General features: G+C 45.1%; 1 protein-coding gene across 3 annotated transcripts in view; it reads left to right on the forward strand.

Moving 5' to 3' along the window:
* LOC116990864 (torsin-1A-like) overlaps positions 1 to 10,557 on the forward strand; it is a 61,910-nt gene extending 51,353 nt beyond the window's left edge. The window contains exons 6-9 of one of the 3 annotated variants that reach the window (XM_033048940.1): positions 5,295 to 5,470; positions 6,754 to 6,881; positions 7,960 to 7,997; positions 8,510 to 8,682. In XM_033048940.1, the coding sequence (XP_032904831.1) occupies positions 5,295 to 5,470; positions 6,754 to 6,881; positions 7,960 to 7,997; positions 8,510 to 8,548 (381 nt within the window). In that variant the 3' untranslated portion in view covers positions 8,549 to 8,682. Of the gene's footprint in view, positions 1 to 5,294; positions 5,471 to 6,753; positions 6,882 to 6,979; positions 7,165 to 7,959; positions 7,998 to 8,509; positions 8,683 to 10,494 lie in introns of those variants that run through there. The other 2 variants (XM_033048943.1, XM_033048939.1) reach the window with 2 other exon arrangements.
* The last annotated feature ends 7,062 nt before the right edge of the window (positions 10,558 to 17,619 follow it).

Raw genomic sequence — 17,619 nt, forward strand, 5'->3', positions numbered from 1 at the left:
TTGGTGCCTTTGAGTTAGGCAGGACAGATAAGCTTCATGTACTGATAAATTGGCTATGTTTGATGATCAGACTCATTTCTGATGCCTGACTGGTATCGGAGAATAACCTGTTACACATGTAATGTAGGTACATTCTGAGAGCTATTGGAACTGGTACGGTGCTTTGGAGATGGACCTTGGCAGATGTAGGAAAGAAAATTGGGAATGGGTGCACATTAAATCAGACCATTTGCCATCCAAATAATGATTCTGGTTACATCGCCGAGTACTACTGCTTAAATTTGTAATTCATGTGAAGTTTATTGACTTGAGTGCATATTAATTTACTGGATTCTCCTTGATACTGTATTTACATCCTGAAAAATGGTTGCCTCACAGCTAAAGGATTTGTGGAATAAATTGTTCTTTAGTATCTTCACGGAAATGGCATCAACGACAACAGAGATCCATATAAGAAGCAGCAATATCCAAAAGTTTGGTATTAATAAGCTTAAACATGTATTTGAGACATTCTATATGTGGGTCGGCGTGGGACCGAGAGCTGCTGCGTGAGGCCGAAAGCTGAAGATGCGGGGTGAGCAGTGTGCGAGCTTCCCACACTCCCTTCCCCCCCCACTTATACCATCGATAGGCACAAATTGGTCCTATTGCTATCACAAGATGGGCGGCCAGGAGATGTGCCAATACTGTGAGATGTGGGAATTTGTCGACACCATTGATGTAGATGATCCCTACAGCTGCAGTAAGTGTTTGAGGCTAGCGGAACTCGAGCTCCGCATTGATGAGCTGGAGACCCAACTTCATACGTTGCGGAACATCAGGGAGGGGGAGTATTACCTGGATGTTTTGTGCCAGGGGATGGTCACACCGACCAGTTTAACTAATTCAGTAGTTAGTGAGCAAGGAAAGGAAGGTGTGGCCATAAGCGAGGCAGGTAAGGGGAACCAGGAGGAGATGCGGCAGGAGCCACAGCCCTTGTCCCTGACGAGCATGACCGAGGCTCTTACTCAATGTGAGGACGGGATCAGGGGCTGTGGGAGGGATGAGCAACCTGGCTGCAGCACCGTGGATCAGGGGGCCATTCAAGAGGGGGGAGTTAGAAGAAATGCCGTTGTGATAGGGGATAGTATTATTCGGGGGGTAGATAAGGTTCTCTGCGGCCAGCAGAACATGTCCCGAAGGCTGTGTTGCCTACCCGGTGCTAGGGTTAAGGATATCTCTGCGATGCTGGAGAGAAATTTGCAGAGGGAGGGGGAGGATCCAGTGGTCGTGGTCCATGTGGGGACCAATGACATAGGAAGGACGAGGAAGGAGGATCTGCTGAAGGAGTTTGAGCAGTTAGGGAATAAATTAAAAAGCAGAACCTCGAGGGTACTGATCTCCGGATTGCTACCTGAGCCACGGGCCAAATCGGCGAGGGTACGTAAAATTAAAAAGCTGAATGCGTGGCTCAAAGACTGGTGTGGGAAAAATGGGTTTGGTTTCTTGGGCCACTGGCACCAGTACTGGGACAGGGGGGATCTGTTCTGTAAGGACGGACTTCACCTGAACGGTGCTGGGACTGGGGTCCTGGCAAATCATATAACTAGGGCAGTAGAGAGGTCTTTAAACTAAGTAGCGGGGGGGAGGTGTCAAGGGGGGTAATAACGGCAGGGGTAGAGGAAATAGAGCAGGGTATCAGTGGGGAAGCGGAAAATCAAAATGTGACAGGAGGATCCAGAATGTGTGAAGATAAAGCTCTAGATGTAAAAGGGGCAAAAACGGAAAGGAAGGGTAGTAAAAATCATCTGAAAGTGCTTTATCTAAATGCACGGAGTATTCGAAATAAGATAAATGAATTAACGGTGCAATTAAGTATATATAGTTATGATATCGTGGCCATTACGGAGACATGGCTGCAAGGGGATCAGGACTGGGAGTTAAATATAGAGGGGTACTCGACAATTAGAAAAGATAGACAGGAAAGAAAGGGAGGAGGGGTGGCCCTTTTAATAAGGGAGGGAATAACGGCAATAGAGAGGAAGGATATTGCGTTGAAGGATCAGGATAGTGAAACAGCTTGGGTACAGATAGAGAATAACAAGGGGAAAAAAACACTAGTGGGTGTAATTTATAGACCTCCAAATAGCTGTGACGCTGTTAGTCAGAACATAAATCTGCAAATAGTTGACGCATGTAAAAAGGGAACTGCTGTAATCATGGGGGACTTCAATTTTCATATTAATTGGGCAAACCAAACTGGGCAGGGTAGACTAGAGGAAGAGTTTATAGAATGTATTAGAGACGGGTTCCTAGAACAGTATGTCATAGAACCGACAAGGGGGGAGGCAATCTTGGATCTGGTCCTGTGTAATGAAGCAGGATTAATTAAAAATGTCATAGTTAGGGACTTGTTGGGAACAAGTGACCACAATATGGTCGAATTCCATATTCAAATAGAAGGGGAGCAGGTTGAAACTCAGGCTAGGGTGCTTAGTCTAAATAAGGGGGATTATGAAGGTATGAGGACTGAGCTGATCAAAGTTGACTGGGATAGCAGACTCAAGAATAAGACGGTACATGAGCAGTGGTGTACGTTTAAGGATCTACTGCATAACCTTCAAGAAAAATTTATTCCTATGAAGAAAAAAAGGGGTAAGGGTAAGAACAGTCAGCCATGGCTCAGTAAAACTATAAAGGATAGTATTCGGCTGAAGGCAAGGGCATATAAGGTAGCCAGAGATAGTGGGAGGGCAGAGGATTGGGAAGCATTTAAAGGTCAGCAAAAAATAACTAAGAGATTAATTAAGACGGGGAAAATAGACTATGAAAGGAATTTAGCGAACAACATAAAAACTAATAGTAAGAGTTTTTATAGCTATATAAAAAGAAAAAGGGTGGCTAAGGTGAACGTTGGTCCATTGGAGGGTGAGACTGGAGAGTTGTTGGTGGGGAACATGGAAATGGCAAAGGCATTAAACGAGTATTTTGTATCAGTCTTCACCATAGAAGACACAAAAAATATTCCAACGCTGGATAAACAGGGGGCGGTAGGAATGGAGGAGCTAAATACTATTAAGATCACCAAGGAGGTGGTATTAGGGAAATTAATGAGACTGAAGGAGGATAAATCCCCTGGGCCTGATGGATTACATCCAAGGGTCTTGAGGGAGATAGCGGTGGGGATTGTGGATGCATTGGTGATAATTTTCCAAAACTCCCTGGAGGCAGGAACGGTCCCAGTGGATTGGAAAATGGCCAATGTAACACCTATATTTAAAAAAGGAAGTAAACAGAAGGCGGGTAACTATAGACCGGTTAGTCTAACATCGGTGGTGGGTAAAATGTTAGAGACAATTATTAAAGAAACACTAACGGGGCACTTGGATAAACATGACCTCATCGGACAGAACCAGCATGGTTTTGTGAAGGGGAAGTCCTGTTTAACGAATCTGCTCGAATTCTTTGAGGAAGTAACAACCCGGGTGGATAAAGGGGAACCGGTGGATGTGGTATACTTGGACTTCCAAAAGGCTTTTGACAAGGTGCCACATAAGAGACTATTGCTAAAAATAAAAAATTATGGGATTGGGGGTAATATATTAGCATGGGTAGAGGATTGGCTAACAAATAGGAAGCAGAGAGTGGGGATAAATGGTTCATACTCGGGATGGCAACCGGTAACTAGCGGGGTTCCGCAAGGGTCGGTGCTGGGACCCCAGTTGTTCACAATTTATATAAATGATTTGGAGGAGGGAACCAAGTGTAATATATCAAAATTTGCGGACGATACAAAAATGGGAGGAAAAGTAGGGGATGAGGAGGATAGGAAGAGTCTGCAAAAGGATATAGATAAGCTAGGTGAGTGGGCAACAACTTGGCAGATGAAATTTAATACTAATAAATGTGAAGTCATTCACTTTGGGAAAAAAAATGATGGGGCAAGTTATTTTCTAAATGAGGAGGAGCTGCGTTGTAATGCAACGCAAAGGGATCTAGGGGTATTAGTACATGAATCACTAAAAGTTAGTATGCAGGTGCAGCAAGCAATCAGGAAGGCCAATGGAGTTTTGGCCTTTATTGCTAGGGGGATTGAGTATAAAAACACGGAGGTCTTGCTGCAGCTGTACACAGTATTAGTGAGACCACATTTGGAATACTGTGTACAGTTCTGGGGTCCATACTTAAAAAAGGATGTACTAGCCCTGGAGGCAGTGCAGCGAAGGTTTACAAGATTAATTCCTGCAATGAGGGGATTGACATATGAGGAAAGGTTAAGTAGGCTGGAACTCTACTCTTTGGAGTTTAGACGAATGAGAGGCGATCTCATTGAAACATATAAGATCGTGAGGGGCCTTGATCGGGTGGATGCACCGAGGATGTTCCCAATGATCGGGGAAACTAGAACTAGGGGACATAGTCGCAGAATAAGGGGGGGCTCTTTTAAAACTGAGATGAGGAAGAACTTCTTCACCCAGAGGGTGGTTAATTTATGGAATTCACTGCCCCGGGGAGCAGTGGAAGCAGAAACGTTAAATATATTTAAGTCTAAAATAGATGGTTTTTTAGCTGCCAAGGGGATAAGGGGCTACGGGGAGAGGGCAGGGATATGGACCTAGGTATGGTTAGTATAGTAAGACCTGAGTGATCTCCTGGACAAGTGTCGATCGCCTGGATTGGGGTCGGAGAGGAATTTCCCGGATTTTTTTCCCGAATTGGACCAGGGTTTTTATCCGTTTTTTTTGCCTCCCCCAGGAGATCACGCGGTTCTTGGGGTGGAGAGGGGTGATAGCGGTATAAAGGGGAGGGTAGTGTCTTGTGTTCTGTGTCTTGTGTCTACTGTTTGTGGGTAAGTGTGACTGTTTAGTGTTCAGCCATGAGCGAATGGCGGTGCGGGCTCGACGGCCCTACTTTCTATGTTTCTATGTTTCTATGGGAGTGGGTGATTTAAGTAGAGATAATATTTTTTTCTCTTATGGGGTGAAACAGGCAGAATCGACCAAACTAACCCTCTTCTGTACTTAAATTTCTTGCTTCACCAGACAGCTACATAACAATACGTGCATATCAAGTGTCAGGTTTACTTGTCTTCAGCAACCAACCAGTTATTTATAGTGACTTTGTTCTTGCCACAATGAGGCAAAGTCCTGAATATCAATCAACCCTGACTTGGGGATAATACATAATCATCTCAGTGATGCTGTATGAAACAGTGTTTGTGTTGAGAATAGGTGTGTTTGGGGATTTGTGGTGGTGGGGTGAAGAGTTGTTGCTTCCGTGAATATAATTCATACAAAATAAATGACTATCCTTAGGAGCAGCTGCAGAAATGGATCCGTGGTAATGTGTCCACGTGTGCCAGGTCCATGTTCATTTTTGATGAAATGGACAAGATGCAAACAGGCCTTATTGATGCCATTAAGCCTTATTTGGAGCACTATGATAAAATTGATGGAGTGGTGTACCGGAAGGCAATTTTCATTTTTCTGAGGTAAAAGATATATTTATAGTGAATCACATGAACAAAGTCTATCATCAACTTTAAGGAATAAAAATACTGAATTTGAAATAGAAATGTAATTGGGTACATTATTTTATTGACAATAATTGCACATTTACTGAAGGCTTTGTAATATATTGTAAATGCTATTGAAATTATAATGGAGGGAATAAATGTAATGCATGATCAGTCATTGTAGAACAACAGACAACAAAGCAAACAGTGGTCTAAGAGCTGAGCAACAACTGAAGCATGCCATGTTACATGATGTTCAATTTAAACCTCAATGCCTATATTTGTGTTTGTTTATAACTTCTAGGAGCAGAATTAGGCCATTCAGCCCATCAAGTCTACTCTGCTTTTCAATCATGGCTGATCTATCTTTCCCTCTCAAACCCATTCTCCTGCCTTCTTCCCATAATCCCTGAGCACCAAACAAGCATTCTTAAAGAATATGAATTAACTTGCATTCATGTAATATCTTGTTATATAATACTGACCAGAATACTATACAGTCCATCCACACAGTCAGCACCCAATCAAATTTGAACTTGGGCAACTAGCGCTGAAGCAGGAGCTCTCATATCTATGCCACTGTGCTGCCGATAGGAAGCAGGCCAGCTGGTCTGAGCACAAAAGCTCCCACAATTGAAATTGATTATGGGATTTGTATTGGTCAGGACACGGGAGGGAGCTTCCCTGGTCTTCTGCAAAATAACACAATAGTATATTCGACAATCAGCTTGGAGGGCATATTTAACATTTTATTTTAAAGAAGACATCGCTAACTGTTCCATCACTTCATCAGTACTACAGTGAGATGCCATCAGAGATTTCATGGTAAATTCTCTGGAGCCTCATGATGGAGAAATGCTTGAGAAGGATGGGGTAGTTATGTTTTGTTGAGTTGAGGTATATTAAAGCCTACAAGCTCCAGAGGATACCCTTTGTGAATTGTCATAGAGCTGTACAGCATGAAACTGGCCTTTTGGTCCACCATGTCTAGTTGACCAAAGTTGGTATACAGGCCTGGTCTTGTTGGCCTGCATTTGGCCTGTAGCCCTCAAAAACCTTCCTATCCATATAGATGTCCAAATGTCTTTTAAAATGCATCATTGTTTACACTTCTACAGCTTCCTCTGGCAGCTCATTCCAGACACAGACTATACTCCAAGTGAAAAATTTGCCCCATAAATCTCTCCCCTCTCACCTTAAGACTATGCTAGCTAGTGTTTGGTTCTTTGTTATAACTCACTATTGTTTGTTGTGAACAGCAATGCCGGTGGAAAGAAGATTACTGAGATTGCACTGGACTTTTGGCGCAGAGGAATCAAAAGGGAGCAAATTGAATTGAAAGATATTGAAAGTAAACTGTCTATCGGAGTCTTCAATAACAAAAACAGTAAGTATGTTTGCTAAATTTTGGCAGTTTGAAATGAGCTGCACTTGGAATCTTCTTTGTACAATTTGATTAATATATACTTTTTTGCTTAAAATGAGGAATGTGCAATGAAGAACACTGGAACAAAATATGCTCACCAATTGGAAATCTGTACAACCATTGTGGCGGCACAGTGGCGCAGCAGCAATATTGCTGCCGTACAGTGCCAGAGACCTGGGTTTGATCCTGACTACGGGTGTTTTGTGTATGGAGTTTGTACATCCTCCCTGTGACGGTGTTGGTTTCCTCCCCCATTCCAAAGAGGTGCGGGTTTGTAGGTTAACTGGTTTCTGTAAATTGTCCCTAGTGTGTGGGATAGAACTGGTGTATGGGTGAGCGTCGGTCGGCGTGGACTGGCTGGGCCATAAGGACTGTTTCAATGCTGTATCTCTAAACTAAACTAAACATCCTTGTCAATTTTATGAAGGCTATGCTAGACGTTTTTGGACATTGTTTATCTGTTCATATCTTTTTCCACTTCCATGAGTATTCTAGTTCCAGTGCACATCTATGGCATTCCTTATACAGGTTTGACAGGTTTGGGAGCTGCATACATCTAATTCTATTCTGACATGCTTGCTGTTTGCATTTATGTGCTTTCCAGCATTGACTACTTGAGGGTAATCAAAGTACTGAAAGTTCTTCTGAAGAAGGATCACTGACTGGAAATGTTGACTGGTTTATCTTCCCACAGATAACGCTTGAGTTCTTCTAGCATCTATAACCATATAACAATTACAGCACGGAAACAGGCCATCTCGGCCCTACAAGTCCGTGCCGAACAACTTTTTTCCCTTAGTCCCACCTGCCTGCACTCATACCATAACCCTCCATTCCCTTCTCATCCATATGCCTATCCAATTTATTTTTAAATGATACCAACGACCCTGCCTCCACCACTTCCACTGGAAGTTCATTCCACACCGCCACCACTCTGAGTGAAGAAGTTCCCCCTCATGTTACCCCTAAACTTCTGTCCCTTAATTCTGAAGTCATGTCCTCTTGTTTGAATCTTCCCTATTCTCTGCTTTTGTTTCAGATTTTAGCATCTACAGTTTTATTTGTTTTCCATCAAAGGTTACAACACTGGCGGATTGCCTTTTCTTCTTGTAGTCTCAGGAGCAGACATTTATTGCTAAGTTTCCACAATGTTTGGTTGAAGGCTAATTCAGTGCAGCAGGAGCTTGAAGCTTGTAAAATATTGGAAAGGCTTCACTTCTATAAAAATTGTTATCCAATAAAAGTATGAAACTGAATCACATAATGGTAATAGCACAGGTTACCAAATGATTGGTCAATGAAGCATCTTAAAGGCAGAGGTTAATGGAAGGAACTGGAGGATGCTGGTAGCTGAACAAATGGTGGAATGATTATGCAAGACCAGAGCTGGTGATCTATAGAGATTCTGACGGATTTATGGTTTGGTCAAGATTACATAGATTGTGATGTGTTTAGGGCAATGAAGAATTTTAAAACCATGCAAATTGAAATGGCACATAACCGGAGCTCAGATATGAATGGCTGTATGATTTTGACGCTTTGCCTGATGTGATCTTTGTAAACTAATGTATTTTTGTTTAATTGGATAGGTGGATTCTGGCACACCAGCCTCATTGATTGTAACGTGATTGACTACTTTGTCCCATTCCTTCCTCTGGAATATAAACATGTCAAGTTGTGTGTCAAGGAAGAACTGGTAGCCAGGGGTTATCAGGCGAATGAGGAAATTATTACTGCTGTAGCTGATGACATGACATACTTTCCAGAAAATGAAAAGATCTATTCAGTCCAAGGCTGCAAAAGCATAGGCAACAGGGTGGATTTTTACTTGTAGAATGTGTGTGTTTTTTTAATTGAATATATTTTGCTTTTCGACACTGAACACTTTTTTAATAAAAAAAATAATAATGGGGTCATTGATTGCTGCAGTTGATGGATTTACCTGGGGATCGCGCTATTTGAATCTATCTCAATTTGCCAGTGTGATTTTAAGCTGCTATTTAAAGATTGAGAATTTCACACATGTTTACATACATACAGTAGGGAAGTAATTAGTTGAAAATGATTGCATAGCTTGACAGATTGCATAGATTGAGCCACTGCACTTCTTTGAAAATACACTTTTTGTGTAAATTTAAAAATGAGTAAATGCCCTTGACGAAGGAACCATGCAAAGAAATCAGCAATGTATTATGTTCAAGTTTAATCCCACCGTCCCATTTAAAGAAATGACAACGAGAAGAAACTAATTTATGTTGCAATGCACTTACGATCCATTCATGCACAAGGTACTCAATTTCTCCTTCGTAGCAAACGTGAAAAAGCATATCCAACATGGGCTTTTTGTTCAACAATTTTCTTGTTTTGCCTTTACTGATATTTTTGTGTCAACATTTTTACAGGTCAAATCATGTAAAGTGTATATATTTGTTTTGAACTAAAGCCAGTTAAGATGGATACATTTCCTAAGAAGGCAAATAGTGTCTGTTTTAGCAATTTTTTTTACTATACAAAATATTTCATACAGATACCAGAATAATCTTATTACTTTGTTATAGTGTCCAGTTATGTGACAGGCTCATGATTAAAATAAACACATGTTACTTGGTAAAACATGAAAAGTCTGATATTTTTAACTACATTTTTTCCACTGTAAAGAGGTTTTATTTAAAAAAATAAATGTCACCATGTGGAAATACATGTTATTTTCTCAGATTCTTTTCAATTGGATTTGTTTTGTGAATTGCATTTCTAAAGTAATTTAGATCTAAAATGACTGGTGCTGGGGTGGTGGAACATTATATATTTACAGTGCGCTGTAAAACAAGAATACATTAGTTTATAAAGACCCATCATTTATTTATTTGCCTCTGTACTCCACAATTTGAGATTTGTAATAGAAAAAATCACATGTGGTTCAAGTGCACATTGTCACATTTTAATAAAGGCCATTTTAACACATTTTGGTTTCACCATGTAGAAATTACAGCAGTGCTTATACAGTCTTCCCATTTCAGGGCACCATAATGTTTGGGACCCAGCAATGTCATGTAAATGAAAGTAGTCATGTTTAGTGTTTTGTTGCATATATTTTGCATGCAATGGCTGTTTGAAGTCTGCGATTCATGGACATCACCAGTTGCTGGGTATCTTCTCTGGTGATGCTCTGCCAGGCCTGTATTGCAGCCATCTTTAGCTTATCCTTGTTCTGGGGGCTATTCCCCTTCAGCTTTCTCTTCAGCATATAAAAGTCATGCTCAATTGGGTTCAGATCGGGTGATTGACTTGGCCACTCAAGAATTTTTTAGCTATGAAAAACTCCTTTGTTGCTTTAACAGTATGTTTGGGATCATTGTCTTGCCGTAAAATGAACCGCCAGCCAATGAGTTTTGAGACATTTGTTTGACCTTGAGCAGACAGGTTGTGTCGATACACTTCAGAATTCATTATTCTACTTTGGCTAGTCGAGACGTTAAGGTGTGCAAAAATTATTTATTTTGAAACGCAAACAAAGTAGTCACCCGAGTCGAAATAGACAGCCAAATTTTAACGATGTGTAGATGCGTGGCGCTAGAATGAACGGTTACAGAAAAAATCCGCAACGAAGCTCCCGCGCTCAATTGACCGTACCTGCCAATCGCGACGGTTCGATATTAACAAGGCCGCCACTAGGGGCTGCTACAGGACCCCCACCCCCAGAACCCGAGGTACGGAACTGAGCAGGAGGGCGGACCCGACAGGCGGTACACGTGAGGCTGGCGGAACAAAGCCAGGGGACCTTGACGGTGTGGAGGAACAGAAGCAAGAGGTGCGGGGAGAACTGGCACAGCAGGTGCCACTGGATCGGCCAGCGGACGGCCCCTAGGCCGAGGCTACGCCACCACCACTGGGCTGTCGACATCCAGGAGAGCCGGTTTAAGCCGAGCGACGGAGACGATCTCGCGGCCCCCAACGTTCAACCGGAAAGTCGCGACGCAACATCAGGAACGAACCTTCGTAGACACGCTGCAGTGCGGACCGATGCGAATCCCTGCGGACAAAAACAAATAAGCAGTTTTTATTTTCTGGCGACACATGGACCGGGGCTGTCCCATGCCGCGAGGTATGCACAGGAGCCAGGCCGCCCACTCGCTGCCGGAGACTCGCCAACACCACCGGGGTATCTTCCAGCTGCCCTCGAACCGCAGGGAGGAAATCCCCGGGCACCCGCAAAACCGAGCCGTAGACCAACTCAGCGGACGATGCATCCAAGTCCACTTTGGGGGCCGTGCGGATGCCTGAGAGCACCCGAGGCAACTGGTCGATGCAGTCCGGACCCGTGAGCCGTGCCTTTAGTGCCGCTTTCAAGTGGCGGTGGAACCGCTCCACGAGCCCGTTTGCCTGGCGGTATTAGCGGTGGTGTGGTGCAACCGCGCCCCGTATAACTTCGCCAGCGACGCCCACAACGAGGACGTGAACTGAGCCCCCCAGTCGGTGGAAATGTCTGACGGAACCCCAAACCTAGCTATCCAATTGACCGCGAGGGCCCGGGGACAAGATGTGGCGGAGGTGTCCGACAGCGGAATAGCCTCAGGCCACCTCGTGAACCGATCCACCACCGTGAGGAGATGCGTGGCGCCGCGGGACAGCGGCAACCGGACCACTAAATCCACATGGATGTAATGGAAGCGGCCCGAGGGAACCACAAAGTTGTGCACCGGGGCCCGCACATGGCGTTGCACCTTGGATGTCTGGCAGGGGACGCAGGCTCTAGGCCAAACCGCGACCTGTTTGCGGAGGCCCGGTCAGACGAATTTGTCTGCCACCTGCGCGGAAGTTGCCCGGATTGAAGAGTGGGCCAGGCGATGGATACGTCGCACAGCACCAACACTCCCGTTAGACCGAATGGAACGTCGGCCAACCGCAACCCTGAAGCGGCCGTCCTGTAGTCCGCCAGCCCGACGTCCGCACGCTGTGCTGCAGCAAACTCCCTGTAATCCACACCGTGGTCCACAGCTGGGAGGGCTGGGCGGGACAGGACGTCGGCGACTGTTGCACTTCCCGGCCACGTGTTGTACGTGTCGTAAATCCGAGACGAATGACAGGTGTCGTTGCTGCTGAGCGGATCATGGGTCGGACACCTTGGCCAAGGCGAACGTCAAGGGCTTGTGGTCGGCAAAGGCTGGGAAGGCCTGCCCTCCAGGAAGTAGCAAAAGTGCCGGATGGCCAGGTAGAGGGCAAGGAGCTCTCGGTCAAAAGCACTGTAGTTGCGCTCGGGGGGCCTCAGCTGACGGCTGAAAAAGGCAAACGGCTGCCAGCGGCCGTCAATGAGCTGTTCCAACACCCCACCCATGGCCGAATCGGAGGCATCCACCGTGAGTGCCGTCGAGGCCATGGCCCACGGGTGTACCAGCATGGTGGCTCCACCTAGCGCCGCTTTCACGCCCTCGAACGCGGCCTCCACCTCGGTGGACCACACAAGTTCCTGAGGCTTACCAGCAAGGCACTGGAAGAGGAGGCGCATGATTCTGGCCGCCACCGGCACGAAACGGTGGTAGAAGTTGACCATATTGACAAACTCCTGTAGGCCTTTCACAGTGAGCGGCCTAGGGAACTGCCGGATGGCCTCCACCTTAGAGGGCAATGGGGTGGAGCCCTGCGAGGTGACGTTGTGCCCCAGGAACAAAATAGTGCGGAGGCCAAGCTGGCATTTTGCGGGATTGATGACAAGTCCATGGTCTTGGAGCCGCTGGAACAGCGTCCGCAGGTGTGTGAGGTGTTCCTGTTGGGAGCGGCTCGCAACCAGGATGTCATCTAGATAGATGTAAATAAAGTTCAATACCCGACCGACCATGCCCATTAGACGCTGGAACGCCTGCGCTGCGTTTTTCAAACCAAAAGGCATACGGAGCCACTCAAAAAGCCCAAACGGGGGTGATGGTGGCGGTCTTGGGCACATCGTCCAGGCGAACAGGGATTTGGTGATAACCGTGGACCAGGTCCACCTTCGAAAAAAAGTAGCGCCCTCCAGATTATTTAATTTTATTTTTATTTAACCTTTATTTAACCAGGAGAAGTCTCATTGAGATTAAAAATCTCTTTTACAAGAGAGTCCTGGCCAAGACAGGCAGCAGCACAGTTCCACAGTTACAGACAATAATTAAAAAACAACAGAGAACATATAAATAGAGTCACAGTCAGAACATCATCAAACAAAGCATGTACAGACAGAAGAGCCCGCTTCAACATCATTAAGAAGGGATTTAAATCTGTTTATAGAAACTAGCTCCTTAAGTTTTAGTTCATTCTGCAGCTGATTCCATGCGAAGGGAGCAGCATAACTAAATGCCCTTTTCCTCAGTTCAGTACGGACTTTAGGTACAGTTAGTAAGAACAAGTCCTCAGAGCGGAGCTGATAAGTTCCTGTGCTTTTTCGAAATACATACTTCTGCAGGTATGAAGGAAGAACACCGAGGATAGTCTTATAAATAAGGATATGCCAATGATGGAGTCTGCGGGTGGACAGGGCAAACCATCCAACTTGAGCATACAAAGTGCAGTGGAGCGTGAGGGTTTTAAAATTAGTAACAAATCCCAGTGCTCCGTGGTAGACCGTGTCCAAAGACTGTAGGCATTTTGAAGATGCATTCATATATAAAACATCACCATAGTCCAACACAGACATAAATGGGCCAAAAGTCCTGGATATGTGGGACCGGGTAGCGGTCCGCGGTCATAAAGGCGTCTGTAATCCCCGCATGGTCTCCACCCCCCAGATGATTTAGGGACCATGTGCAATGGGGACGTCCACGAGCTGTCCGAGCGCCACATGATCCCCATGTCCTCCATCAGCTGGAATTCTTCCCTGGCGATGCGCAGCTTGTCGGGTGGGAGCCAGCGCGCCCGAGCATGCAATGGCGATCCTGCGATGGGTATATGATGCACCACCCCGTGCTTGGGGGCCGCCGTGCGGAAACGGGAGGGGTGAGGAGCAACGGGAACTCCGCGAGCTGGGAGGCATACGGGCCCTCGACTTCAGCCACCGCTTTCAGCTGCGGGCAGGGTGTTGCCTTGGGTCATGGGGCCGAGGTCCGCCGGTGGAATGAGGCCACGTCCATCATGAAGGAATAGGCCCGAAGGAAGTCGGCGCCCAGGAGCGGCTGGGCCATGTCCGCGACGGTAAAGGTACATACGTACGGGCGGGAGTCGAAGGTTAGGGAGAGGTGCCGCGTGCCGTAGGTGCGGATAGTACTGCTGTTGACAGCAGTCAGGACAGGGCCACGCTTACCAGCACCGGAGTCCAGCCCAGTTGGGGGGAGGATGCTCACGATGGCCCCGGAGTCCACCAGGAAACGAAGTCCAGAATGGCGGTCGCGCACGTAGAGGCGGTTGTTTTGGCCGATCGCGATAGCCCCTACTGACGATCGGCCGAGGCGTTTCCCGAAAACGTGCAAGGGGGGGGCGGCATCGGCAGGCCTCAGCGCCCCAGTGGAGGTGATAAAAGAACCACTGGCGCTTACCCCGGTCTCCAGCGTGCGGCTGCGGCTCCGCGACGGTGTGGAGGGCTGGGCATCTCTGCGGGGCGGTTGGCGTGCGGACCTGCCGCTTCGCGAGCCACAATTCGTTGGCCCGCTCGGCGAGCTGCATAGGGTCGGCGAAGTCGGACCCGGCGAGCAGCAAGCGGATGTCTTCCGGCATTTGTTTGAGAAACAGGTTGAGAAACATTTGATCGATGGCCGTCCATCAAGGCGAGCATCTTGCTCGTCAAGGAGGACGGTTTTCGGTCACCCATGTGGAGCCGGCGGGCGGCGCGATATCGGCGGATGAGCCTGAAGGTGCGGAGCAGTAGGGCCTTGAGGCTGTCGTACTTGCCAAGCACCGGTGGGTCTTGTAAGTATGGCAGCAACCGCGAAGCCGTCTCTTGGTTTAAGTGCCCCGACGACGTAAAAATACCGGGTGTCGTCGACCACGATATTCCTGAGGTCGAACTGGGCCTTTATGTGGGCAAACCACACTTGAGGCTGCTCTGCCCAGAACACGGGCAGCTTCAGACCCACTACGTTTTGCTGGGCGTCGGCTTGCATGTCAAATGCCCAAAATCCGTTCGGACTAACGGGGTCACCAGTTTGGCGAGTCGAGACTTAGGGTGTGCAAAAATTATTTATTTTGAAACGCAAACAAAGTAGTCACCCAAGTCGAGTTAGACAGCAACATTTTAATGATGTGTATTCTATTCGCGTGGCGCTAGAATAAACCAAAGATCATAGAGGAGCAAGATAGACCACTCCTCCGAAATCCAATGGACTGACGTGTAGTACGTGATGGAACGTCACGGCCGCCATTTCTTTAAGCGACACGCGACTTCCGGTATGCCACCCGCTATGATCCAAAGCAAAGATTATAGAGCTCCTCTATAATCTTTGATCCAAAGCAAAGATCCTCGAGTATCTTGTAGCGGGAACAGCCCCCTCCTTTGCGTAGTTTCCCTTGCATTGTATTGTGCAGTTTCCCTTTAACACACACTGCACAAAATTAAATTTAACGTATATATATTTTATATATTTATATGAATGTGTGTCTGTGTGTGAGAGGCAAGTTAGAGATAATAAAGTTTATTCTCATGGATCAGAAGCAACTTTGATTTAAATAATCACTATTAATTAATTTGTCTTGTAAGATGATGTGCATAAACCATAAAGGCAATTATATATATAATTATATAGTAATAAATATATGCATATATATATATTTATACACATACATATATATACACACATACATACATACGTATACACATACAAATGCACACATACATATGGATACATTTATATGCATACACACACATATAAACATATATATACATACATATATACACACATATACATATACATGCATTTATACACATACATGCATATATACACATACATATATATGTATACACATGATCATTTTCCAACGATCAATAGATTTACGATCAGTGGATTGGAGGATAGCTAATGCTGTCCCACTTTTCAAGAAAGGAGCGTGAGAGAAAACGGGGAATTACAGACCAGTTAGCCCGACTTTGGTGGTGTGAAAGATGCTGGAGTCAATTATTAAAGATGTAATAATGGGGCATTTGGATAGCAGTAAAAGAATTAGTCCAAGTCAACATGGATTTATGAAAGGGAAATCATGTTTGACTAATCTTCTGGATTTTTTTGCCGCAAGGCTTGGTGTTGGGGCCGCAACTGTTTACCATAAATATTAATGATTTGGAAAGGGAATTAGGAGCAAAACTAATGCATACATACCTACATATTTAAATTCATCTGATAAGTTGGTCAAATAACATGGGCACCTTCTTGCTTTTTTTGAGACATGGATTTTTTAAATGTGAATGTCTCATAGCAACACATTTGTGGGTCAGCAGTATTTTGTACCAACCCCCACAATTTCAAATAATTGTAAATTGAACTTCTTAAACAAGGAAAACAATTTTTATTTACATCATTTTGTGTGGCTGTCAAGGTGGCTGTGTTGACTGTAATTATGAGACTGCCGGGCAGTATCACTGTGAATGGCGGTGGCTGTGTGTTTTAATGCAAGTGTGAAAAGGAGAGTAAATTTAAAGAGACAATGTGAGAACCATCAGGGTTTCATCCAAGAACCAATTTAAAGGCAAGGTTCCATCGATTACAGTATTTTAATTGAAAATCTTACTCTTAATATTCTTCCTAATTAGGCTTTTTGTGTTCCCTCTTGAACCTTGTGTCTCCCAGAGCCTCTGGGGAGGTTCTGGAGATACAATAATCCAATCTTGAGGCAAATAACCATCTTTAAAACTGGCATTGCCTGCCTTTAATTCTACATTCTCCGAGGATGCTGGATGCCACGACAATCTCTTGCAACAAGTACAGAAAGGCAGGCAACTGCAAAAAGATCAGAGAGGAAAGAGTATGGAAGGGAAAGGCTTTTCAGAATCATAATCAGATTTTATTTGCCATGTTTTGCAACATACGAGGAATTTCATTGGCCAGGTCAGACATACAATTAAAAGCAACAGCACTCAAAAACACATTTTAATACGGACATTCACCACAGTGACTCCTACACATTCCTCACTGTGATGGAAGGCGAAATAAAGTTCAAGTCCCTTCCTTTTGTTCTTCCTCGGTCGGGGGCCTTTGGTGTTCTTTGGTGTTGCCTACTGCTCTGCGGTGAATTGTTCCAATCGCCAATGTAGGCGACCCGACTTGTCTTTCTTCAGGTTCCCCGTTAAGGAGGAAAGGTATGAAAAGACAAATAAATTACAATAAAAGCGAAAAGATGCCTATGTTCCTTCCACAGCGTGCGGGGAGCCTGGCCCGGATCAGCACGGCCAAGACACCAGAGTGAAGTTGCGGGGAGGTTTACAATGTTTATTATTTAATGTCCCTTCTCTAGTCTGAAATAAAGTTCATCATTGGATATAAAAATCAGAAGAAATATAATTGTTTAAGAAGGATCTGCAGATGCTGGAAAATCGAAGGTACACAAAAAAAGCTGGAGAAACTCAGCGGGTGCAGCAGCATCTATGGAGCGAAGGAAAAAGGCAACGTTTCGGGCCGAAACCCTTCTTCAGAAATATAATTTCAGAAACCCTTATATTCAGAAATATAATTGTGTGTGTTATATGATTATATACATCTATATCACATTCATGTATGTGTGTTCTTTCCAGCACAATCTAGTCAGTTGT

The sequence above is a fragment of the Amblyraja radiata genome, chromosome 32 (genome assembly GCF_010909765.2).
Source record: "Amblyraja radiata isolate CabotCenter1 chromosome 32, sAmbRad1.1.pri, whole genome shotgun sequence".
Taxonomy (NCBI): Eukaryota; Metazoa; Chordata; class Chondrichthyes; order Rajiformes; family Rajidae; genus Amblyraja; species Amblyraja radiata.